This window comes from Osmia bicornis, chromosome 10, assembly GCF_907164935.1.
Source record: "Osmia bicornis bicornis chromosome 10, iOsmBic2.1, whole genome shotgun sequence".
NCBI classification, from domain to species: domain Eukaryota; kingdom Metazoa; phylum Arthropoda; class Insecta; order Hymenoptera; family Megachilidae; genus Osmia; species Osmia bicornis.
Genome location: NC_060225.1, coordinates 5,246,679 through 5,271,573, shown reverse-complemented (window position 1 = coordinate 5,271,573; position 24,895 = coordinate 5,246,679). Strand labels below are relative to the sequence as shown.

Sequence of the window (24,895 nt, the reverse complement as noted above, 5' to 3'; positions counted from 1 at the left end):
CCGTCTCCGTTCTTGATCTGAGAATCGGAGGGAAAACGAGCGGCGAACATTCGGACGCGTTTGAATAGGTTCGAGCTGTGAAAGACCGCGTGTATCAGAGACTCGTGAAACGAAAGAGAAGAATATAATCGAGGATGAGTTTGATTTGCTCGATGGAGGTTTTTTTGGACGAGTAAAGGTGATAGAAGAAAATTAAAAAAAAAAAAAAGGAAAGATCGAAGCAGCATGGAGGAGCCACAGAAACTCTTTCGTCTTCCGGGTACCATCGAGGAGGAGGAAGAAAAGGATACCGAGGTTCAAGGACATATGGCCATTACAGAGAACCCGATCACAGCCGATTCACCCTTGCTAGGACAAAGGAACACTGGAACCTTGTCCAGTCTCCCCAGGAACATCACCCTCGTCAGGGTGAGCACCCAGAGCAGTAGCATCGGTGGTGTTGGTCGGCAAGATTCCACCAGGTAAGATTCTTTTCTAAAATAATTTAACTGAAATAACAGAGGCCTGCGATGAAAAAAGATACAAGGGAATTGATAGGTGAACTTGATTACAAAGAGAAATAATGAAATATTTTCTTGAAAAATTCAATTTTACTTGGATTTTTATGAACATTTACCATAAAAAATTTTGTTCGAAATACTTATCTCATCATTATCTTGGTTCGATTGCTGAAAAATCAATTTGCCTCGCCAAGAATCGATTTATTTATTTTACATAGATTTGAATGGAAAAATGCAAAATTGTTGGCGAGAATTCCTTTTTAAATAGAATTTTAGCAAAACTATCGATATCGATTTTACAAAAAATCCTGACGCGATTTCGAAATCAGCACAGCAAATACTTCTCTTGTGTTTTTCAAAAACTTCAATTTCGCAGGCCTGTGTAATTGGTCCGAAGCTCCGCTATTAAACGACTGATCAGGATTTTTGTGATTTTTTAACTGAAAATCTAGATCATCAATTTTGATCATTCTTTGCAAGTCGATCATAATGATCACTGTGAGTGTTTATATAAAATAAAATCGGAGATTGGTGGTGTCCTTGAGGAATGATCACAGAAACCGATACCCAAGTCTATGAGAGAAATCGGAATTAAAACTCGGATTGTTTTGTTTTGATCGATTTTTAAATCACAATATCCAAGCGGATGGTGGCCTAGTTTAAACTAGTCACAGGAAAATTACAAATTATAATTTCTCGTGTTGGTTTTGGTATTTATAGGGTACTTCCGTGTAAAATAGTTAACGTAGGTTAGTATCATATCAGAAACATTAATAATTCATAGAGCTGATATTATCTTTGGATTTAACACCACGATTATCACCTCGCCTATTTCTAGAATTTGTCGTACAATTAACGAGTGACAATTTTACCAAGCAGATATAATACTTGATATCCAACCCTCGTTCTATCTGAGAATCGAAACAAAAAATTGAACAAATATTTCTTGCAAATATGAACAATTTTTATTTGCTCGATGCGAAGTGTTAAAAACTAACTCGAGAGCTATGTTTTCTCATGGAAAAAAAGTAGAATAGCACGGAACCGGAAATTTCTACTTTGCATGCGAAAAAATCAACGTATCGCCGGTTCTAGCAAAGCAGATGTAATCGCTAGGCGATTACAAAACAAAACATGGCAGTTTAAGAATCACGTGTTACCCTATCCAAGGTAGCGTATCTCGGGAAACGTAGATCATTCCGAGCCGAAGTATGTTACGCCTTGTTTGAGGAAATCATTCTCGCTGTCTCGCGGAGCACAGATGTTGTTTTTAAACAAATGATGAAAGAACCAGGAAAATACCGATCTTCCGACGAAAGTTTTCAAACAGCTTAATTAATGTTTTCAAGAAATGAAAACAATTTCTCTTTCGAATACTTGAAAATAAATGTTAAAGCCAAACTCCCAGAGAATTCATCGGTCGACATTGCTGAACTAACTGCCATCTTTCAGGCCTCAAGATTGCCCTCGACAAAGCTTAATACTCACAGACTCCAAAAGTGTAACAATAGCTATCAAAAATCTAGAATCAAATAATGAAACTATATTACAAATCTTCGAAACCCACCAAAAAATTCTTGAGAAAGGTAATAAAATTAAAGTTATCTGGATCCCTGGTAAGTATAATCGCCAATGAAAAAGCCGATCAACTTGCCAAAAAAGCAGCAAACACTCAAAGGATAATTAATGAAGGCAAATTACACGTATACGCAGAACTACCCAAGTGTTACACTCACTTATTAATGAAACTTTGCCAGCTTGTAGAGCTCGTCGAATTTAACACGCCTATACCCCGTTTTGTAGGCGGAAGGCTAATTATTTAAAAGATATTAATAATTATAGTTAGTCAAAATAGAATATAGAATTTTAGTTATTCAAAAAGAGACAAATTATCATTAAAAAAATAAAAAAAAATAAAAATGGGAACCAGGGATTTGAACCGAGGACCTTTAGATTGCGAGTCATGTGTCTAACCACGGAGCGGATCCATGGCTCGCAATCTGAAGGTCGTCGGTTCAAATCCTTGGTTCCCAACAATTTTTTTTTTTTAATAATAATTTTTATGTAATAGTTATTCAAAAAGAGACAAATTATTATTAAAAAAAAAAATGTTGAGAACCAAGGATTTGTTAATATCTTTTAAACAATTAGCCGTCTGCCCCCAAAAAGAGGTATAACCATGTTCGGCAGAGTGTAACACTTGGGTAGTTTCCCTTGTTAGAAGACAAGGGAAATAAAAAATAAATTGAACTCCCAGTGGGAAGACAAATGGAAACAAAAGGCTCCTATATTAAAAATACAACCGACAACTTTTTCGAGGACCTGAAAACGACCCCCACTCTACTCAGAAGAGAACAAGTGGCCATCTGAAGAATTGAAATTGGCCATTCTAGAATTACTCACTTCTACAGATTATCAAAAACTCCAGCTCCCCAATATGAAGAGTGCGACTCCGCAATATCCATAGACCATTTAATCCTCCACAAACATAAACTAGAATCTTCACTCAAGGACAACTTAAAAAACAGTAAAATCCAGGACTTACTTAAATTTATAAAAGATACCAAACTGATAGCACAGATAATGTAAGTTTTACCTACTCTTTGATGTCCCTAAATAAAAAAAAAAACAATATCAATCTGATTGGAAGATCCACTTTGATCGTTCATAATTATTTACAGGTATAATTAATCGAACGATGGTCTATTAACGTCGTCCCTGCAATATATCGTTTTATCGAGGTCGCTTAACGAACTGTTTTGTTTACCCTTTACCTTTAATTCACGTTCTGCAAAAGCCGTCGTCGCGATAAGTGCGTTACAAATGCGAGTCTTGTCACCGAGTTGCAAAATTTGCAAACGAGCCGCCTGACCTTCGCGAAGACTCGCCAATTTATCTCTTTTCGTTTCACTTCTCCGAGATGTGTTTGCAAAAACGGGTGCTAATTGTATTCGAATCAACCGGACTGAATTATCCAGTTACGATGCGATGAGTTACGACCAGCTGCTGGTCTCCTTTTGTAACACGACTTTTGCGAAACTACGAAATTAATTTGCAAACCGTAGGACGGTTTGATTAATATCCTTCATCTGCATACGCGTCGTTCGAATGAAAAAAACGCGTTTATTTCCAATCGCAAGATTTTTCTATCGTTTTATTATTTCTCCTGTATTTCTGTGCAATTGCGAATCGTCGCTGGAATTTCTGACATTCTCTCGGGTCTCTTTTCAAGAAACTCCGCGCCGGGATTGGAGAACGGTAACGAATGAAAGAAGAAAAAAAAATGGAAACAGAACTAATTAAACGACGTTTAAAAATAACTGGAATTCTTTGACGAAGACCTATATTCGAAGCGTTGTCGCAAGATTGCAGCTACGTTTCATTCTTGCCGGATACGTTTCTACTGGTTCGTAACTCGACGCCTCGGTCGACGATGTTGTTAAGAAACTGACACGTTAAACACCAAGGAAATGCAATTAATTTATGAATAGTTCAAAGAATTTAACTCTCTCGCTGGCTCACCTTCCACGAGCCGAAAGGTCACCGGTGCTAATCTGTGATCGCGGTCAGAATTAATCGCGGAAACTCGTTACGATTTCTCGCGGTTGTATCAGATTTCGCGTTTCCTGCATGAAACGTGAAACACGTAGCGAATCTTCGTTAATTTTTCCTGAATTTCTATTAACCCCTCGGACGACGGACCATGGAGTGAGCCAATATTTCAATGCAATTCTATGTTTCATATTACTTCCATTTTCTAAATTTTACGGGTCCGTTATTCGAAGATTAAACTAATCGGCACACTTTGATCGATAATGATTCATTTTCCGTTCGATAGAAAAATGAAACTGTAGTTCGATAAAAAGGAACTCGTTAATACGGATTAGTCTTTCCAGTTTTTATTTATTATTACGTTACAAAGCGACTGCGTGTATCATTGATTTAAGACCCGACGATAAACGAATATCTATCGGGATCAACGACAACACGTACCGAGCTAACACAAGCAATCCAATTATTACCTGTCCGTCTAATCTGTCGCGTTTATCTGCGCGGATTAAATGTGCAATAGATACGATAAACGAAACCAGTCGCGACTTTAGAAATATTGATTCCAATTCGAATCGAATACCCTACTATTGATAGTAAAAGAATTTTTAATAAATATTTCGTCTCTCGAAAATTCAAGATTCCCAATTGAAACTCGCGAATTTCGAAAAATCTCGATCTGAAAAGAAGAAATTTCTCTCTGGATGGGAGTGAAAAAAAGAATCTTCGTGCGCCTCAACCTCGTAGCTCGTCCGATCTCGTTAGTTTAATTAAAAGCTCGTTATCGAAGCCGACGACGTTACGGTTGGGCAGCTCGCAATGAGACTCGACCCACAGTGAGCTTACACCCGATCGCATTAACGGTGCTGCCACTTTCGATCCTTCGAAAGAACGCGAATCCGGCAAGTGTCCTTCGTCCTGCGATGTCGAACCGAGGGAAATCAGTTGTCTGTACCGGAAGAAGGGCAAGAGTCTCACCCCGAACGAAATCGAACACGAATCGACGCCGTGAGAAACGAGACACCTGGTTGGTTTTGTTCAAAGAGGTAGAACATGTGTTCTTACAAAATGATTCGATTTAAACGTGAAGTTACCTCGTGAGAGAAATGAAAATTGTGTATCTGGTGAATGGTAAAAGAAAATCGTGTCCCTTTGTGAGTAACTGAAGAGCCATTTTGTGGAATCTGATTTTCGTTTCACGTTCGCAGTTTCGAAATGAAAACGCTTTGCATGAAAATGATTCATTTTTCTATGCTTAATTCAATTATACCTTCTTATCATTTTTTTGTGCATTTAGAATTCTGTCGAATATAATAATTATAATTGTTTTAAAGGAAAAAGAATGTTAGTTTCTTTTTCATGAACGATTCGTGAAACACGTGAGAGAAGCTGCTTTCGAGCACTCGTTCTGTAGAATTAATACTGTTCTCAATTGACGCCTACAAGCGATACGACCTCTTCCACTATGGGATAGCGCCATTATAATGCGCACGGAATAAATTACTAACAGCTGATGCGATTCAGCGTTACCGGTCTTGAACGAGCCCTTCCGGTAACGGTTTCTTTCTGCGACCATTGCCGAATCTTTTTTCTTTTCCACCAGGAAGCTCCAATTCATCGACAAAGGATCGGGTTAATATGCTTTAATGACCGGTACGTCGCGTATTCTCGTGGCTCTGATATGTCATTTTTTAAGCTAGCATTCTGTACTTCGTTAATTTTTCATTTGAAAAAGCGACAATTATATATCACGCAACGAGATCCTCTGTTCTCATAAATTATTCAAAATGATAGAAATCCTAATTAATCTTCAATTAAAAAAATCTTATAATCCCTTTCTTGTGTTCTCTTTTTTATTGTTCTTGCATGGTTAATTAAGCAAGCTTGCAAAATTGATAAACAATTCGGTGGAAGGGAAATGTACAAACAGATAAAGACACGTATCAACATAAATCTGTGCCACGAAATAATGCTTCAGAAAATACGTGGAAAAAGGGGGAACATGTTAATTCGTGATAAATTCGCGTGCATGCAGTAATTGATAAAATGTTTGAAAAGAGGATCTCAATCAATACGACAATTTAAGCACCGTCAGAGATAAGTTTGAATTACGATTTTCTTATTTCCGAGTCATCAGCATAAGGTGACGATGTTAATAAACGTCACGAGCAATGTCGTCGCTCAGCTGATTAAACTATAATGACCTAAAATTTCCTGTGGCCTAATTAATTCGAACTTTAATCAAAAACTAACTAAATATTCTGGAATTCCGTGTAAATTGAATATTACAAAATATTGAAATAATCGCATGGAAAAATTTGTTTTCGTAGATTATCGAGAGTAATAAAATTATATCTGAATTTCGTGTTTACGAGTTGAAAATGTCACCGATATCAATTATTTTACTACCTCGTAAACAACATTAAAACTGCTATGAGTTACCCTTCGTTCGCGTAGGATCCGCTTTCATTGGGCGCGCGAAAACGCGTCCGCTTGCGTACGATCAGCAATTTCGCAAAGTACGATTCTGATAAGAGATGCCTGCTCGTTGATAAGACATGCCCCCGGACTTTCAGTCAAACCGAGTCAGTGGAACATCGCGGCTGAGTGAATCTCGCCGGTCGTGTTTTACCAACACGCTCGCGGTTTCGCGAGGAAACATTAAAAACGCGTTATCGCGGGCCCATTACGTTCGGGTAATGAGCAACAGATAACAACAATAAACGAAGAGGACACAAAAAAGTGCAATCTTGTAAACGATGTTCTTTCCACCCTGGATTTAACAGTAACAGCAATAAAACCGTGCGATAGCTTCGTCCTCTCTTGTTGAATCTGTGATATCAGTATTAATTTTCGAAGCTTTAAAAGCATCTAAACGATCAACATCTCCTTCATTTTGTGAGTAGTTCTCTGAGACATTGTGTCAGTCGAAGATCGAGTAATTTTATGTTAATTTAAAAATTTTTTATTATCACGCTGCAAAATTGCGATTGTTAAATTGCAACGTTTGAAAAAATAAAAATAAGGTAAAGAGAAATGAAATTAGAATACACGACACCAGGGATCAAAGTGTTGATATCAGTTTGAAATCAAAGGCTCTGAAAATTTCTATCTGTGATTTACAAAAATATAAATTGTCAAATTGCAATGCTCGAAGAAATAAAAATAAGGTGAAAAGTAATAAAATAACAATACACGACAGCAGGGATCAAAGTGTTGATATCATTTCGAGATCTGACTCAAGATTTTAAAGCTAATCTGAAAATTTCTGTCACCTGTAATTTGCAAAATTATGAATTGTCAAATTGCAATGCTCGAAGAAACAAAAATAAAGTGAAAAGCAATAAAATAACGATACACGACACCAGGGATCAAAGTGTCAATATTTAATATCATTTCAAGATCTGACTCATGATTTTAAGCTGATCTGAAAATTTCTGTCACCTGTAATTTGCAAAATTATAAATTGTCAAATTGCAATGCTTAAAGAAATAAAAATAAAGTGAAAAGCAATAATCGAAGTTTGCCATTGCTAGAAAATTGTAATATAAAAATTCCAAAAGAGTGCAAAGTCTAATTGGAAGCGATTGAAATGCAGTTCGAGCACCGATTGTTGTGAAACAATGACATGTCAAGGATGATCGAAGAAGATCCATCTAACTGTCGTTAGATATCGTGAACGAAAAAATAGAGGAAGCGGAGGAAGTTGTCAAGGGAACCGATAGGACAGGTGTTTTCAGTGACGTAACCAGTCCATTTTCTCGCAAATGAAAAGAGCAAACGTTATTGTTAGTAACTGATAAGTGGAGACCGGTGGTCAGGTATTGGCTCGTGCCTATAAGACGTCCTACATCATTGCTCGTACATCAGTAGATCCTCCAGCGGTTAACTCGACACCTTGCGATCATCGAAGACCCAGCTGTTTCATCGACAAACAAGCTTAGACGATGATGTCGAAGAGGATTTAAAGGTCAACGTTTAAAAAAGATCTGGATAAGAAGACTAGTGAAATTTTTATCTATTTTGTTCTAATTAAAGATAATCATCGAAGGACGAAAATAGACTGTGATCATAGCAAAATAACCCAAACAAAATTCGATCGCAGTGGAAGTCAAAATAACTTGAGATAATCATCGGGAATGTCTTCGTTTTTCGCCTCGAGCGTAATTATCATTGGAGATCGATCGCGATAAATTAAAAGACGATAATTAACAACGTGAACTGGATTTTCCATTTTGATCGCCAATAAAAGAGAAAGACAAACAGAAACCGCGCGAGGCTGGAAATTATTCAGGGAAGTATCAGAAATTATCGACACTCGAGGTGAGTGAAAGAGTGTAAGGATTTTTCTCGTGAGAAATTCCTTGGCTTATCGATAAGTCGACGATCTAATCGCGGGATCTTCAAGATCGCGAAAAGAAGAGGTGTTTGTTTGAAGAAAAAATCCTTCGGCCGGGGATCCTTGATCGATAAGAAACGAGAAATTGAGGTCTCGACGAAGAAGAATAAATAGTAATAAAAAGATGACATAAAATTCTAAGAAAATCGTCTTTTGAATAAGAAAGTTCTTTCACCTCAAACGCACACCTGATACGATTAAAAGATCCAACTTTTTATTAAATATCAAAGTAAAGAAAATGAACGGAGAAGTACCAAAGAGTGCAGTTTCGAATGAAAAATCCTCAGCAGAGAAAGAAGAGAAACAAAATCTATTGCCGACGTTGGTGCAAACTGTTCCGGTGATCGTAAAAGTACCAAACAGTACGTGCGCCTCGTTCAGAAGCAGGTAAATCGCGTTTCAAAAATAATTACCTGTCGAGATGAGGTTTTTCGCTGCGCAATTGCTTCCGCGTTAATAAACGGAATCGCGTTGATTATCTATTCATTAATGCCGGGAATTAACGTTCATTGCATTAGCCTCGTCTCGCGTTTTCTCTCCGATCTAATGTACTTTTATCCCCGCCTCTTTCTCCTATTTAATTACAACCGGCGCGACATCTTAATTCGATAAGAGGATATTTTTCCACTGATCACCCTCCTTTTGTTCAGTTATCTAGTAAAATATACGCGCGTCTGTTCGGAGAATAAACACTTCTATCCGTACGTGTTAATTTAATAATCAACTGGAAGAAAAAAAAAGCACTAAAATTCCAACCGAAATCGCGATGCAAATATTTCAATTTTAAATATTAAATCAAAACATTCTTCGAGTAAGTGATAATGAAAGAAACACAACAGTGCAATGAAACTCTTTTTACAAAATTTTTCTTCTAAAAGCAATTCTCTGTTATCAATTTATCCGAGAATTAAGTTGATTGAAAAGTTGCAGTTCGATGTTTTAATCCCGGTTGTCGACTTCTCGCATTTCTCTCGCAGAATCATAGGAAAATCTGTTATCAGAAAATTCAGATCGATCGATATCTCGAATCGTACGAGGTCAAGTATCCTATCGCGTACGAAGAGATCTCGTCTTGCGAAAGTATGCAGAAAGTACAGAATCCGATGAAAACAATCGTTATCGATATAAAAATGAATCGTGTTCCACTTAAATGACGATCGTTGTTCGATCCGATCGAACGATTAAACGGACGAAAGAAATCACGATGTTCACCGCGTGTCGACGGCACGCCGATTGATTTACGCGTGGCAATAAATAAATTGGTAGATAACAGTTGCTCGGTTATCGTACGGAGCCAAAATGGCGACTTCCTTTCGACCGTGTAGCAAAGGGTGGCGAGCACGAAGGTCTCAGACGGATCATCGAACCGGTCGCGGCCGAGTGTTGTGTCCGCGACAATTCTCTTTCTTCTTAAAAAACCAAATTTCAAATCATCCATTCGTATAATTCGTTTTAAGTAATCGGTGCTCGATTAAAAATCAATTCCGATAGATTTTCAAACGATCAACTTCGATGAAAAACAGTGTTCTATCTTCATCATTAATCCTAACGAAAGGATGATCTAGAAATGGGTGTAACAGAAACGAGAACGGTTGTTTAAAATTATCTGAGCTCCAGGCCGAAGTCTAACGAGGTTCGATAAGTGTTGTTAAAAAGAAATTAGGTCGATTTCGAGTGAGTGTTTCGTTGGATTCGCGGTTTCTTTTTCGAGGGCGTAGAAAATTGACGGATTATCGAGACGATAGGGCTTGTCATGGAAAGCTTCAAGAACAATGACGTACAATGCGAAGAGATCCATCGTGAGTATCTTGGAAAGACGAAAATTCTACTGGAAGGGACATTTATTATTTAATAGTCGAGTAGTATCACTTTCAAAAGTGGAACGGAGTAATTAGCTAAATAACACTTCCTAAATTCCTAATTGCCGAATTCGGATAAATCTACGGGATAGAAACTTCACCGGTAGATGGAATAAAATTTTCCATTACCGATGGTCGCGCGACGCGTTCATCCTCTCGAAGATTATCGGAATAAAAATATGCTTGTAACGCGATAAATTCTCGGTTAGAATTTTCATAACAAGTTCGAGGAAGAAGGAGAACGGGTGTGAAACAATCGGTCGACGCTGAACGAGAAACAATATGATCCTCGAAATTTGTTATTCAAATCTGGTCTGATCTTCTCGAGACAGCCGCAGACCTTGGTGACAATTTTGCAACGCGTGTAGCATCTCTGCGATCGGTGGCATTCGAACAAATAATTTATTCCTATGCATGTTGTGTAAGAAAGAAAAAAATGAGAAGAGAAATACATATTGTTATTACGTCGCGTTCGAAAGATAACTCTTTCGTTAAAAGTCCTTCGTAATTTCCACGTAGAATTGATTTTCACACGAGTCGCGATCGGACAACGAAAGATCCTTCGTGGAAGCGAACGTCACGATTAAATAATTGACGTTGCTATGGATAAGATCGAAACTGGTTGTCGTGCTAGAGATAATCATCTCGTACGAAATCACAGTCTCTAATCACCGTACGAGCTTTCCATGGCCTCTCCTATCTCTATCGACCAGATAAAAAATTATTGTTCAAATTTCAACTTTCTTAACCCTTCTAGAGAGCGATCATCCGTTCCTTAAATTATTTTCGTGTATCAAAGGCAATCGGCGGAAGTATTCGACTACGTCGACGAAATTTTGCAATCAAAAACACGTTCGTCTTGTTAAAGAAGCGTTCGACCGCTAGAATAATCGTTTTAACAAGCGATTCCGGTCATAGACCTTAGTCAAACGAGCAGAATGAAAACGATCCAAGTAACCATCAGGATGGTCCAATTATCATTTATCTCGAACCTAATTCCCGTTCGATAAACATTAGTATTAAGATTTCGAAGATTAGAGACGAATATTCCATTAAAACTTGGGAAAATTTTCAGGAGTCGTTACAGAGCAGGTCCAACGCGGAAGCTTCGTCGACGAGCGGTGTTAAAGAACGGGGACTGCAACGTGTTGCAGTCGCGGATCTCCAGACGTTCCCTCCGTTTCCTCCAGGACATCTTCACCACCTTAGTGGACACACAATGGCGATGGACGTTGCTCTGCTTCAGTTTGAGCTTCGTCCTCTCCTGGTTAGGATTCGCTGTGATCTGGTGGTTGATCGCCTTCACCCACGGCGACTTCGACGAACGTCACCTGCCGCCGTACCAGACGGAGAACAACTGGACACCTTGCATCTACAACATATTCTCGTTCACCAGTTGCTTCCTGTTCAGCATCGAGACGCAGCACACGATCGGTTACGGTAGCCGTTCGACCACCGAAGAGTGTCCCGAGGCGATCTTCGTTATGTGCATTCAGAGTATCGCCGGTGTTATGATCCAAGCGTTCATGGTCGGCATAGTGTTCGCAAAGATGAGCAGACCGAAACAGAGGACCCAGACGCTGTTGTTCTCGAGGAACGCGGTCATTTGTCAAAGGGACGGTGAATTGTCACTGATGTTCCGTGTCGGTGACATGAGGAAGAGTCACATAATAGGAGCTGCGATCAGGGCTCAGGTGATTCGTTCGAAGACCACTAAGGAGGGCGAGATATTGTCGCAGAATCAACAGGAATTAGCAGTCGGCACCGACGGTCAGAACGAGAATCTCTTCTTCATATGGCCGACCACGATCGTCCACAAGATCAACGCGGACTCGCCGTTTTATAACATGTCCGCGGAGGACATGCTGACGGAGAGGTTCGAAGTGGTTGCGATCCTCGAGGGTACGATTGAGTCTACCGGGCAAACGACTCAAGCTAGATCCAGCTACCTACCGCAGGAGATACTCTGGGGTCACAGATTCGAGCCGATGGTCTCCTATTCGAAAGAGAGACAAGGCTACGAGGTGGATTACTCGTTGTTCAATAGCACGACGCAGGTCGACACGCCTCTGTGCTCCGGCAGAGAGCTCGCCGAGTTTTATAAGGTGCAGGAGGAGCTTCGTCATGGGAACGGTAAGTGGTTCGGTACGTTAGGAACGATTTAGAAGATCTTAGTTGGAGACCTAACGCGTTCGCTGCAGTGGATAATTGAATGACTGGCAGCGAACTTGTTAACGAATGCAAGAGGAATGATAGAAATTGCAAGCAGGGGCAAATTAGTCGAGACTAGCGCGAAATATTAGCAAATGCAAGTTTTAGTTGGATTTAAGAAAATCGGGTACGATCGAGCTGATTTTCCTTGACCTGGCGAATCCAATGGTGGTCAGATACTGAAATGGTCCGATCTCAATGAGTACATCGTTTCTAACCTGACCCCACTTATCCCCCATTCCTCAGGGGTCAAAAACTGGGGTAATTATTTAGAAGTTGGTCCTCCTCACCGATTTTCGTGACCTTGAAATATGTTGTCAAGGTCAATTACCGCCGCTCGGCCTTAGTTTCCGAGATATTCGTAAAAAACTTCGGTTATACTTATGTCACCAGTACTCTGTATTCCGGGAAAAATGGAGACTGAGATTTGAGGTTAGGGTTAGGGTTAGGGTTAGGGTTAGGTTAGGGTTAGGTTAGGTTAGGTTAGGTTTAGAGCGTACATGGCGTGATACGAGAGCTAATCTTCCTCGTTATGGAACTCGTACGTCTCATTACGCGGGATATATAGCTGAGTTTTTATTCTGACGTCAACGTGATGTGAATCAGCGTATAATGGCATTTTTCGACATGATGGGCGAAATGTTTCCGATTTCTGACAAAACACAAAATGAATAATAGGTATACAATATATAAAAATTGAAAGAAAGAGTAATTATAACCTGAAAAAATCAAAAACAAACCCTAACCTTAACCTCAATTTTTCCAAGGTCACGAAAATCGGTGAGGAGGACCAACTTCTAAATAATTACCAAAACTGGTCCCAACAGGTCCTTAGGTTAGGTTAGGTTAGGGAAAAAACCACTTTTTGGACCATATCAGTTTCTGACCCCTGGGGGGTTAAGAGATGGGATGACCACTATTAAAAATCTCCAGCTCAAAAGCTACCTATGGCAAAAAAATCAGCTCGATCGGAGGGTACCCGATTTTCTTAAATCCAACTCAGGTTTTGTTTTCGATGTTCAAATTCGATTCCCTCGAAAACAAAGTCCTTCCTTTCCATCGAAACACTCTCCTATCCAACGCTGCGTATCGTATCAATTGCACGGAACGAGTTTTACTAGAGCGGAATGTCCGGTGCAATTAAAAATTTCCGTCGCGTGGCATGGCAATAACAGGTTGGAAAACAACCACTAACGATCGGCAACAAGGTCGTGCGTGTACGTAGTTTAATTGGGATGCATACGGGAATGAAACTAATCGATATCGAAGCAACCAGCCCGCTAGCCTCGTGCAACCAATCTCTGTTCCCTGTTCCTTCGCTTTCGGCTTTCGCTTCGTCTCTTGCATGTTTCATAGCTCTGTGAACGGGTTTCGTTTTCTCTCTTTGATTCTGTTGGTGCTGGATATATCGTAGATGGAGGCCTGAGGAAAATTCCTAGCGAGCCGAAATCCGCGCTGGTGATAACGAACCAACAGCCTGACGCCACGGAGTTCCTTGTGTCACAAGGACACTCTTCTTCCCACGGATCATCGAAACTTCACATTGACATTCCGTCGATCGACGACTGCCCTGGGGTCTGAGCAAACTTCCGTTTTAAAATAAGGAGAAGGGTACCACCGGTTTCCGATATCCAGCTCTGCCGAAGATCCATCGTCGAAACGGCTTGGAAAACCGCTCCCCTTTTGGCGTCAGACGATTTATACCAACAGAAGGAAGACTCTCTACCAACTATCGCTATTAATGAATCTCTTTAACCCTTTCTATGCTATCGTCCCTTAAACTTGTCTCGAAAATTCAGGAATTTCATTATTTTAATCAGCGAATCTCTTAGCGCTGAAAGGGTTGAAAAATCTATCCGAGACTGATGGATTTCCCGAAGGAAATCTCGAAGAATTGTGACTTTCATCTCTCTGTTTCCGTGCTTGTGTCTGTCTTTCGTGTTGTCCTGATTCCGCTGAAGATGCGAGGTAACTGGCAGGTTGTTGGTAAAGGGTTATATAGGACCAATCGCTGAATCACCCATTTATCCCGTCAAAAATTCGACAATTCAATTACGATTATCCCCATTTCCCGTGTAGAAAGATATCTCTGCGACTGTCTAAGCTCTGTCTAAGCGTTAGGCTGATTTCCAGGTGCGATAATCGACGAGGATTACCTAGGGGAGTCCTGTCAGGACGCCCAGTGTCATTGCGGTCACCGTCCAGCCACCGTGTCTAACCATCACCACCATAACCATCCCATGACGTACGTAGACAGTGCCAGAAGCGAGACCAGCACCGAGGAGACGATACCCTGTCGGAACGTTTATCACGGACCGACGATACCGTCTCGAGATCACGGCCAGTACAAGATCCTCGACTTAGATCCCGACGGGATTCAAGTGATGGCCGAGTGCGAGCTTCAGCAGCTGCCGGAAGCGGTGAACAAGGAGATCCTGAAGAACAGTCGCGAGATCATCTTCGAGGAGCCAGAGACATGGAGAGAAGGTAGCCCGTTACTTAGATCCACCTGTCGACGTGGCGTAAATAAACATCCTCTGCTGGACGAAGAGAGGAGATCGTTGAACAGTTCCAGAAGAAGCCTCTACCATAGGAACATTATCAGAGGGATGGAAGAGGAGAAAAGATCGCTCGATGGTTCCAGGAAGAACCTCGCTGCTTCCAGAAGGTATCTGTTGATTCCTTTGGACAACAAGACTCCAGAAACGAACAAGGACAATCTTCCTGTAACCAGAAGACACACGGGGAGCAGGGAGCGTTTGAACTCGATGAGGAAGAACATTTCTGTGAAAGGATCAAAGGAGACACCGGAATTGATCAACAGAGGGAGATTGAACTTCAACGACGACAGACTGACGATTGAAACAGAGAAATGTCTGAAATTACCTCGGACCCAGGAGTTGTCGTCCGAAAGCAACAGGACGTCTCTGTCCGACCCGAATCTATCACCTAACGGGTATGCTTCCTCCAGATGTTGCCAATCGCCGATTCTGGGTCATCCTATATCCCCAGAGTCCGGGTTCTACGAAGGAACCCAATGGAGCTCCAGTCCCGAGTGCGTCAGAAAGGATCTCCGGGTTCCAAACGAAGCGGCGATGACGAGAAACAGAAGGAGCTACGAGAATGCTCAACTCCAGGATGTAAACGAGGCTCTCTCGAGGCCGAACAGCGACAACAGCTCGCTGGACAGCGACGAGTGCGGCAAGAATTCGTGCAACGACACCGTTCCTCGGAAATATCCCGAGAGGAACGTTGTTTCGAAACAGCCGATCTCTTACACGAGCGTCTGACGAAGAAAGTGTGCCTTTCCCCGGACCTTAGTGCCTTATCGATTCCAAGTGCCAGTGCGATCGCGTTTTACGTACGATTCGATCGTTTCCGAAACAAGGTATTCGTGATCGATCGTTGCTCAACCCTCGATTGCAAAAACGTAACACACTTATACGTTTCAGATTCTTTTTTTTTTTTCTTTCTTTCTTTTCAATCCGCGATACGAGAAATTCTCTCGGTCGTACTTTCTCTTCGTTTCGTCAGAACGATTAATAAAGGAAGCATATTTTAGATTCTAGTCGATTCCGATTGGTCGTCGAGGGTTGAAGGACTGAGAATAAAGATAGACTAATCCACGGGCTTGTTTATATAATTAGATATCGGGTCATTCCATAAATAAGTGTCGTTTATTCACGCGCAAGTTTAATTAAGGGAGGTCGTTTTGTCGAATAAAGAGCGATGTTAATTATGGAACGAGTCGATTTATTATCTACGAAAACCGAGTATTTTTTCTGATTCATTTTTTGCATTGATTGTAAATCGCTTCGAGGCCGCAGGTCGGTTTCGAGGAATCAAACTCGTGTTAATTTAGAAAAGATTAATCTCGTAGAAAGCGTATCTTATTCCCGGATATATTTTCGAGAATGTGTTCGAAAGCGAAGCATGCAAAACGCTTTAGTCAAGTGAATCTCTCTATCTCTCTTGACGATAAAAAAGAAAAAGAAAACGAAAGTTCGAGCATTTAAAGTCAGCATGTTTTGTTTATAGACTTAGGTGTATTCTAGGTATCGCGAGAATGTCTCTGCACAAAGATGAAAAGTGTATTTTTGCAATTTAGAAACGTACAAACGTGTTAGCGAATTAAGTCGAAGACGTTGACCAAAGTCACAGATACATTGAATATTTCTGTGCTTTCTTCGGTTTCCGAAACTTTCACGATCGTACGCGAACAAACTTTCTACACTTTTGCGCTCATTCTCGAGGAACAAAACGATCTGGAAGTTTCAAACTGTATTGGCGATGGAAGACAAAAGAAAATCTTATAAGGAGAACGTAATTAAAAAAAAAAAATAAAAAAGATAATTAAATAAAAATCAGATTTCTTCCTTGTAAAATAAAGTAGCCATTCAGCTACGAAAAAAAGTGCCTTGTTTCTATCATCGCCAGAAAGAAGGTAACGTTTGTTCATTGTCCGATCAGCCTCGTTGATATTTATTGCTTCCACGTTATTTTAAGTAATTAGCTGGTCGTTTGTATATAAAATGTAATTACAAAAAAGACAAGTGTCTTCGATCGAGCATCGGTTGAACTCTGTTCCGCTGTTTCAGCCGGATCGATTGAAAAAACAATTACTCTGATATTTAATTTAGGTGGAGAGCATCGAGAAAACCTCGGTTTGAATGGTTGTAACTCTGACTGTTCCTTGGGGACATGGATTAACCTGCCATCGTGACTTCTAGCGTAAATTGTGAAAATGTTATTTGTAATAAAGACCATTCGAAACCTACATCAGTTTCTATATTTTTATCAAACATTTCTTATTAGGTCACCCCTTAATTTTAATTTTAATTTAATTTTTCCTTAATGAAAATAGAACGCGCACGATTTCGTCTGAATATCGCAAACGTTGTATCGAGAAAAAAAAGAGAAGAAACAAATGAAAGCGATATGATACGGATTTCGCGAAGTTTGCAATTGAAGAATTGTCATTTCGCGAACGATCGCGCGTTTTTCTTGAACGAAACGCGTTTCGATGCTCCACTTTGATTGTTTCTCTGTTCGACGTAGCCCTCTGGCTCCTTAGTTTTGCAAATAGTCGTGACTCAATTTAAATACGGCCAATTATTTCGAAATGCTGACTCGACGAACTTGGCTACCAACCGAATGAACGACCGGCGACCGAGGACGAGCGTTGTTAACAGTGTGAAAGTATCGACATTATGCCGAGCACGAAGGGTAAGTGATCGAAGAGAAGACGTTTAAAACGAGTTAACTTCGTCGTACGTATCTGTACCAATCGTTCCGATTACTTGTTTACCGTTTTTCCCTTTCGAAACCTCGAGAAACGAAATGGTGATCGAATTTATCCGAATCGAATCCGTTCGAACGTGTTACGTACCGCTGGCTCGTTTAAAAATTGTTTCATTAAAACGTATAATAATAAGAAAAGTAGCGACAAGTTAATTACGACCTCGAGAAAGATCGAATCATGAACGATGCCGCGATTCTGAAGTTGACTGACGATTGCGAAATATTTTACCGACGAGATTTTCATTCTGAGATCGGACATGTTTGGACGCGGTTCAAAAACAAAGTTCAATATACAAGGTGGTTCAGATTCTTCTGTTATACCGTGCCAATATTATTTAAGAATGAAAGTACTACTTTAACTTTTGAAAATTTACTTAATTTTTCATTTCTTTCACTCTTGCAGTTTTCGAAAATTTGAAAATTTAATTTTAGCTCGAGCTTTAATTTTAGCTTTAGCCTTAGCTTTAGTTTTCGCCTTAGCTTTCACCTTAGCCTTAGTTTTAGTTTTCGCCTTAGCTTTAGCTTTCGCCTTAGTTTTTGCCTTAGTTTTCGCCTTAGCTTTAGCTTTAGCTTTCACCTTAGCTTTCACTTTAGCCTTAGCTTTAGTTTTCGTCTTAGCTTTCGCCTTAGCTTTCACTTTAGTCTTAGCTTTAGCTTTAGTTTTCGCCTTAGCTTTAGCTCTAATTTAAGCTTTCGCTCATTCTATCTCTTTAATCTTAACAAATTTTTAAATTTAAACTCAAACAACGTTTGAAAACATACAGATTCTTACGGTGAAGACGTGTCTCTTCTCTACCCGGATAACCAGAACGATAAGTTCAATAGATTCTCAGAAACGCACTGCGAGACACCGATAATTAAAGGTGTAGTGAACCAACTAAGAAAATGGCCGACGGATTTGTTCTTCGCATTTCTAGCAGCCTGTCTGATACTCGGAAGTCTTGTATTTCTAATATTTGTCACGGTAGCTGTTTCTTTGCCAACCGTCGTTTGCTGTCGGTAAGAAGAAAATTCTAAAAGATCCAATTTTTCTTTTCATACGATCATCAAAATGAAAGTTCGATATTTCAGAGAGGAAGAAATGGCGATGTTAGAAATGGGACCATCACCCAGCGTCTATTTCCTTAAATTGGGGAACCAAAACTGGTCCACCATGGACCTTTGCTATATCGAAACCGCTGCTTACAGACATCCCGATTTAAATGTAAAATTTCAATTGAAATATTTAAATTTCAACGTTAATAACGTCGGAATTTATCACGCAGATATATTTGATAAAATTAACGAGGGAGGAGCCTTTTGGAGCGAGTTTCAACGAGTCCATCGTAAATAAAACAAACTCGGAATCCAGACAATATGATTCTTCGTTGCTAACTATGGAAGATAAATTGAGAGAAAGATTAGCACGTGCTAATTCTAATATAAAGAACATCAATGTCTCCATCGACAGATTTTTCAAAGGGTAAGATAAAAGATCAAGTAACGAAATTCTTTGATTAATTTAAATAATCTTCTTTTCCAGCTCGAAATTATCGAAAATCGTAAGAGAATTAAACGACGAAACGCTGGAAATTGCAGCCAAATCCCAGTTACTTTGGAGTGTTCCTGGAATTGCTATCCAACCAAATATGTTCTGCAATTTAGACTCTATGAAAGAGTTTCTTTGCAAGTGAGCATAATTAACTCAATTAACGCTCGAGTGATAAAGGAGAATAAGAAAAATAAACAATTTACTTTGGTCGCGAATTTTTCAGCAGGAAGAAAGAGAATCAAGAGGAATGTCTGCCAGATAAACTGGCAACTATTGAACCAGATAACGATATTCAGATAACAGGAGTTCCATGCCAGGCTTTCATGGGATTCCTTTTGCAAGAAATATCGAAGAAATACCAGAATGGAAAATTCACGTTAAGAGAAGCTTTAAAGAAATATTGTCCAAGGTGAAACTCGAGTTTAAAATGTTTCTAAATTAGGATCAAATTTATCGATTACTACATTTTCTTACAGATCGCATTATTGCCCGGAAATCCGGATTCTCGACACGAAGACAAAATGTCCAACCGATGCTTTAAATTGCCCTCTGATTTATTCCAGCATTCTGATGCACGATTATCTGAATCTCGAAAATCTTATAACGTGACAATACTTTATTAATAAACTGTACACGTGTAGTTTACAAAATACAAAATACAAAATACGCTGTATCAAATTTACGCTTCTCTTGATCTTCGATTGCTATGAATTTTCTTTTATTTGAACGTTCTTTGTTCGTAGAGACGAAGGACACCTAGCCATATCCAAACTTCTCCGACTAAATAATAAAATTCATCGTTCAACTAATAATCTATTTTGATAATTAAGAATTTGAAAACGTACGTATCAAGAGTATCGTTCCAAACGCGTAAGAGAAGGCCATTGAGGTAGGGAGATTAGAGAAAAGTAGCCAAATTACAATGAAAGCACCGCTTACATCGTACACCAGATCAATCAGATAGAGTATTATCGATGGAATGCTCCAGCGTGGACGTTTCTATAATATTCATAGATTCAACTAATAAAAGAATCTTCTTTAACCCTTTAACCGCGGGTGTGGTTTATAAACCACATACTAAAATTATAGCCAGAGTAATTTTTAAAATAAAAATAGAATAAATTCAATAAAAAAAATCTTTTAAAATAGAATATCATTTCAGTAATATAATTTCAAATTAGAATCTAATCTAAAAGTACCCACAGTTAAAGGGTTAATACTAATGAAAAACGATTGATTCTCACCGTTACAATGGAATAGACAAACCACATACTAAAATTATAGCCAGAGTAATTTTTGAAATAAAAATAAAAATAAAATAAATACAATAAAAACAATCTTTTTAAATAGAATATCATTTCAGTAATATAATTTAAAATTAGAATCTAATCTAAAAGTACCCACAGTTAAAGGGTTAATACTAATGAAAAACGATTGATTCTCACCGTTACAATGGAATAGGCAAGCATGCCGATTGCCATGAAAGAAATCACGGAATAAGGAATCGAATACCCTAAGCTCAATGTGACCACAGCTTTGTGCGCGTATCCTTGAGTAATTTTACCATTTCCCAAGATACTATACTCGGTTCTACCGTAACGTACGCTATGGTAGCTCAACAACAGCATACAAGTGGATAATAATAAAGCTTGACAAATTCCAAGATTTTCATTTTGTTTAAGAGTGAATGATTCCTGGTGCGGTGTATCGGTAGCGGATGGATAACTCGTTTTAATCGTTCGGTTTGGGAATCCATGATCGATCATCTAGAAAATATATTTTTTAAAGAGAAATCAGAAACGTTAAGAAAATATGAAATTTTTCACGAGGACTCACGGTCGATGTTTGATAATCTCCGAATACGGATTGAATTCTATCAGGGTACTGGTTCATCGCGAAAATTTTCCAATTTTGTTTGTCCCTTCGAAAACGAAAAACCGAAAACAGATGCTCGAAGTGAATATCACGGCGTTATTCAGATTGTTCGTCGGAGAACGAATGGGAAAATCGTAAAGTGCATCTCGTGCAACCTCTAACCGGACAAATTTTCGTGGATTCTATCGGAAGAAAATGATCGAACCTGTTTATCGGATAAATCGCGGGAAAACTTAGAAGAAATGGCGCGACGTCGTAAACGTTCCATCTTCTCTTCTCTGGAAACGATGGTCGGAAGGAATAAGAATTCGGTAAGATTGAGATGCACCTGTGTGCGTGTATGTGTATTGTTTCAACGTCAAGAACATAGCAGTATTCATAATAGATGCATCGAAATTGAAACGAAATCATCGAGCTCTGATTTGTAGAAAATCAATCAAAGGAATCGTCCGTGTTTGATAATATCGTTCGATTAATTAATTAACCCGTGTGTTTACAAGGGACGATCGAAAAATTTCCTAGAATTATTTGGTTAACCTTTGAAGTTTTACAAAAGAAACAATGAGATTTCGATGTAGACGAAAGATCAGCGAACGTAGAGGATACTTAGTTTGTGTTTCTTGTTGTATCGAACGAAAGGATGATGAAAAATGAATGAATAATGAATCTGATACTTTTTCAGCAGATTGGACAATTAGCATGCACCCTGTGCGATCATTACATCATGGGAAATTCGATTTACGTGACATTGCTCGGCTTCATTGGGACCGTTAGTCCATCGTAATACTCGTTAATTGTTTTGAGCCACGATTTACTTGCAATTAACCGAAGCTGAGGATTATTTATCACCGATATTTTATTAATGTTTTTCTATTTACTAGGTGATCACTGCGTTCGATATTGTTCGAATAATGAATTGCAAATCTACGAGTAGATCTGTGTCTCAAACGAGAAGCAACGAAAGTGGTAAAATGATAAAAATAATTCTATTTTAAATATTATTTATCGTACGATCTAACGATTATTTTATTTTATATCAGTCCCTTTTGAAGTGGAAAGGGACCTTAAACTGATGACTTCGATTCTAGGAATCGAACATTACACCTTTATCATGCTGGGTGCAATTACAGTAAGTGATTGAACGAAACTTTTCTTGCAAATTTATTAATTAATTATTTTCGATTAAATATTTTCTTAGGAATACCCTGTGTTGCACACGCCCTGGCTGTTGATGCAACTATGCGTTATCATCGTGGAAATCATCGTATTCTGTGTGAAAGTGTTTATAGACGGATTGCATATGAAACGCGATGAAATATTGCAGTCTATTTTAACTGTGCACAATTGGCTCCAAGTCTTTTGTTTATTCTTTCGTCAAGCGCGACATACTCGTTAAAATCGATACGAAATTGACATAAGTATGCAAATTCACGAATAATTAAATTATTGTAATAAAATTAAAACGATAAAAATCGTATTGTAATACTTGAAGTTGTATACTATATCCTTGGTGGTTTTGTTTAAAATACAGTTTATAACCGACAAATATTTCTATCATGAATAAATAAGTAAATAAAGTTCGATAATAATGGTGAAATTAAAAAAGAATCTCGATTGGTCGAGAATGAAAGACGAGAAAGAATATGAAATGAATAATCGCAAGAAAAGTTTCTCCAAGGTACACAAAATGTAATTATATTTCGCATTAAATAATTACATATCTGGTAACTTTATTAGGTAGAAGCACTTTATTTGACTCTAATGTGTTTTTCAACATACTGTTTGAGTTCTATTGCTTTGGAAACTGGAGGACGTTCTTCAGTTGGGAATACAATGACAAAATCAGCTGCATTTAATGCACTTTTCAGGAGAACTTATAGTAATAATATTTAAATAACATATTATGTTAATAGAAAATGATCTGATAATTCATTTGAAAAATATTAAATGAGATATCTCGTTTGAAAATTCTATATAAAAATTCTGCTCTATTTGCAGATTTAAAAATTATAATTCACGTGAAAAATGTAATCAGCGGACTGATAAGTACGGTAATGATGGTACTCGGTGATAAATATGGTATTCCTTATCTCTATTTACCGTGGTTAGTGAATACCATGAAAGGAATGGCTTTATATGAAGGACCAACGCTTGTGAGCCTGGCTAATGTGCTCCTACCTAACGTTACCGTCCCTACCGGGACTTTTATCTTTGCCACCTTCTTTTTATACGGTACAAAGATCACGTATATTCGCCTTTTATCAATTAGCAAATCAATTAGCAAATTACTCTATTACAGCGGAAGAGCTTTTTATTTGGAGCGACGTTTTCGCGAAATTTCAACATTGTTGGAAAGATTATCACTATCAAAAGCAAATTGCCATGGAAAAAATTAAAGAGAAATTGTTTATTGCACGTAACAAGAAAATTCTCTACCGAGGAAACAGGAATTATAAAAGGAATACCATTGTTGAAAAGATAAAAATTGAACAAAAACCAGTGGAAATTTGTAACAAAATTAATAATTCAAATTCTTTGGATTTTCGTTTGAGATCCATTAAAAGTTCAATTGGGGATAATAATTTATTTCCAAGTCAATTTTTAGACGTGACTGGTTAATCAATTTTTTACATAATTTTTAGAATTTATCAAAGTTTTGAAACTTATTTTTACATAATATTTATTGTTCATACAATTCTTATTTTTTTATTAGGTTCTTTAATAATATACAAGTAATTAATGTCGACATTTGGCGTACGTGATTCTTTATACCGTATTTTTCAAAAAGCGTCACATGCAAGCAATAAAAATTGTAAAAGTAAGACACTCACATTTCGTTGTCTTCTATCAGCCACCAGTTACTGCGTGTTGTTTTGCTTCTACTGCGATGAAAAGGTGAAGATGGCTCGTGATAACAATAATTTCGTCGTTGGTACCGAATCAAACAGCTAACAAGGGTGTCCATTGCACATACTGGAAACACATGTTCGTTGGTTGTACATTTTTAAGATTTTCTAATTAAATAAGTATTTTCGACGGTTATAAATTATATTACTTACGAGATTTCACTATGACGAGTGTTTTCAGCACACTGAATACATTATTTTCATACTTTTGCCACTTTTTCACTCTTAAAACACGGAGCCGAAATTTCATGCGTCTCGAACTAGACGCCGGTATCCAAAATGGCTGCCACTTTTCAGATTTCGATAGTTTCCCGCTGAAAGTTATGAAGTATGACGTCACACATTTCTACGAGAACTTTCGAAACAGAAATATCATATTTTATGCCAGAATAAAGCACATAAAGTGCTCTATTCTGGTTATTTTGTCAGGAATGATGTTAATTCAAGTGAAAATCGCCAATTTGAAGTAAAATTTGCAAATATATATTGATACACATCAAGGGTAGGTAGCTAGCAATGGACGACAACAGGCATATTATGCTTTATGCAAATATTATCGTACATTATCAAGACTCACATATAAATTATTATCTATTATGAAGATGGATCGATAATTAACATTCTGTGCATACTCACCTATTCGTAATTAACAATTTTCCAGCATTTTTCTTGAAATTCATAGCACCACGCGACCTGCCTCTACAACGAAACTGCGGGAAATAATGGAAGCTGCGCATAATTTGAAAGGGTCGCATTGCGCAGAT

At 38.5% G+C, this 24,895-nt stretch overlaps 5 protein-coding genes across 7 annotated transcripts; 3 read left to right on the top strand and 2 right to left on the bottom strand.

Annotated features, from left to right (window-relative positions):
- The first annotated feature begins 29 nt into the window (after positions 1 to 29).
- LOC114877249 lies at positions 30 to 17,295 on the top strand. 3 transcript variants are annotated; one of them, XM_029189573.2, is made up of 3 exons: positions 30 to 461; positions 11,383 to 12,440; positions 14,652 to 17,295. In XM_029189573.2, the coding sequence occupies exons 1-3, from the start codon at positions 226 to 228 to the stop codon at positions 15,806 to 15,808; spliced, it is 2,451 nt and encodes an 816-aa protein (XP_029045406.1). In that variant the 5' UTR covers positions 30 to 225; the 3' UTR covers positions 15,809 to 17,295. The 3 variants fall into 3 exon arrangements, with proteins under 3 accessions (XP_029045406.1, XP_029045407.1, XP_029045409.1); XM_029189574.2 differs by lacking the exon at positions 30 to 461 and adding an exon at positions 6,630 to 8,835; XM_029189576.2 differs by lacking the exon at positions 30 to 461 and adding an exon at positions 9,919 to 10,247.
- A 340-nt stretch (positions 17,296 to 17,635) lies between these two features.
- LOC114877212 lies at positions 17,636 to 20,032 on the top strand. Its single transcript, XM_029189499.2, has 7 exons — positions 17,636 to 17,744; positions 18,584 to 18,818; positions 18,891 to 19,023; positions 19,085 to 19,281; positions 19,342 to 19,488; positions 19,574 to 19,759; positions 19,827 to 20,032. Exons 1-7 carry the CDS (start codon positions 17,729 to 17,731, stop codon positions 19,957 to 19,959), a joined length of 1,047 nt encoding a protein of 348 aa, XP_029045332.2. The 5' UTR covers positions 17,636 to 17,728; the 3' UTR covers positions 19,960 to 20,032.
- Positions 20,033 to 20,116: 84 nt separating this feature from the next.
- LOC123988273 lies at positions 20,117 to 21,243 on the bottom strand. Its single transcript, XM_046287577.1, has 3 exons — positions 21,187 to 21,243; positions 20,796 to 21,116; positions 20,117 to 20,349 (listed from the first exon to the last, which is right to left on the bottom strand). The coding sequence occupies exons 1-3, from the start codon at positions 21,241 to 21,243 to the stop codon at positions 20,176 to 20,178; spliced, it is 552 nt and encodes a 183-aa protein (XP_046143533.1). The 3' UTR covers positions 20,117 to 20,175.
- A 224-nt stretch (positions 21,244 to 21,467) lies between these two features.
- On the top strand, positions 21,468 to 22,621 carry LOC114877231. The gene is made up of 5 exons (XM_029189527.2): positions 21,468 to 21,536; positions 21,908 to 21,994; positions 22,107 to 22,191; positions 22,266 to 22,354; positions 22,424 to 22,621. The coding sequence occupies exons 1-5, from the start codon at positions 21,468 to 21,470 to the stop codon at positions 22,619 to 22,621; spliced, it is 528 nt and encodes a 175-aa protein (XP_029045360.2).
- A 1,431-nt stretch (positions 22,622 to 24,052) lies between these two features.
- Positions 24,053 to 24,824, bottom strand: LOC123988272. Its single transcript, XM_046287576.1, has 3 exons — positions 24,768 to 24,824; positions 24,285 to 24,445; positions 24,053 to 24,198 (listed from the first exon to the last, which is right to left on the bottom strand). Exons 1-3 carry the CDS (start codon positions 24,809 to 24,811, stop codon positions 24,053 to 24,055), a joined length of 351 nt encoding a protein of 116 aa, XP_046143532.1. The 5' UTR covers positions 24,812 to 24,824.
- Positions 24,825 to 24,895: the final 71 nt, after the last annotated feature.

What these genes read in the sequence shown, in the direction of transcription:
- LOC114877249 (XM_029189573.2), top strand. Translation starts at nt 226, where the DNA reads ATGGAGGAGCCACAGAAACTCTTTCGTCTTCCGGGTACCATCGAGGAG. An exon ending in GGTCGGCAAGATTCCACCAG is followed by an intron (nt 462 to 11,382) that starts GTAAGATTCTTT and finishes GAAAATTTTCAG; the next exon opens with GAGTCGTTACAGAGCAGGTC. An exon ending in GGAGCTTCGTCATGGGAACG is followed by an intron (nt 12,441 to 14,651) that starts GTAAGTGGTTCG and finishes GCTGATTTCCAG; the next exon opens with GTGCGATAATCGACGAGGAT.
- LOC114877212 (XM_029189499.2), top strand. An exon ending in ATCGACAGATTTTTCAAAGG is followed by an intron (nt 19,282 to 19,341) that starts GTAAGATAAAAG and finishes CTTCTTTTCCAG; the next exon opens with CTCGAAATTATCGAAAATCG. An exon ending in ATGAAAGAGTTTCTTTGCAA is followed by an intron (nt 19,489 to 19,573) that starts GTGAGCATAATT and finishes CGAATTTTTCAG; the next exon opens with CAGGAAGAAAGAGAATCAAG.
- LOC123988273 (XM_046287577.1), bottom strand. Translation starts at nt 21,243, where the DNA reads ATGAACCAGTACCCTGATAGAATTCAATCCGTATTCGGAGATTATCAA. An exon ending in GAGATTATCAAACATCGACC is followed by an intron (nt 21,117 to 21,186) that starts GTGAGTCCTCGT and finishes TATATTTTCTAG; the next exon opens with ATGATCGATCATGGATTCCC. An exon ending in TTGCCTATTCCATTGTAACG is followed by an intron (nt 20,350 to 20,795) that starts GTGAGAATCAAT and finishes TGAATATTATAG; the next exon opens with AAACGTCCACGCTGGAGCAT.
- LOC114877231 (XM_029189527.2), top strand. Translation starts at nt 21,468, where the DNA reads ATGGCGCGACGTCGTAAACGTTCCATCTTCTCTTCTCTGGAAACGATG. An exon ending in AACGAGAAGCAACGAAAGTG is followed by an intron (nt 22,192 to 22,265) that starts GTAAAATGATAA and finishes ATTTTATATCAG; the next exon opens with TCCCTTTTGAAGTGGAAAGG. An exon ending in TCATGCTGGGTGCAATTACA is followed by an intron (nt 22,355 to 22,423) that starts GTAAGTGATTGA and finishes ATATTTTCTTAG; the next exon opens with GAATACCCTGTGTTGCACAC.
- LOC123988272 (XM_046287576.1), bottom strand. Translation starts at nt 24,811, where the DNA reads ATGAATTTCAAGAAAAATGCTGGAAAATTGTTAATTACGAATAG. An exon ending in AAATTGTTAATTACGAATAG is followed by an intron (nt 24,446 to 24,767) that starts GTGAGTATGCAC and finishes CATAACTTTCAG; the next exon opens with CGGGAAACTATCGAAATCTG. An exon ending in ACTCGTCATAGTGAAATCTC is followed by an intron (nt 24,199 to 24,284) that starts GTAAGTAATATA and finishes ATGTGTTTCCAG; the next exon opens with TATGTGCAATGGACACCCTT.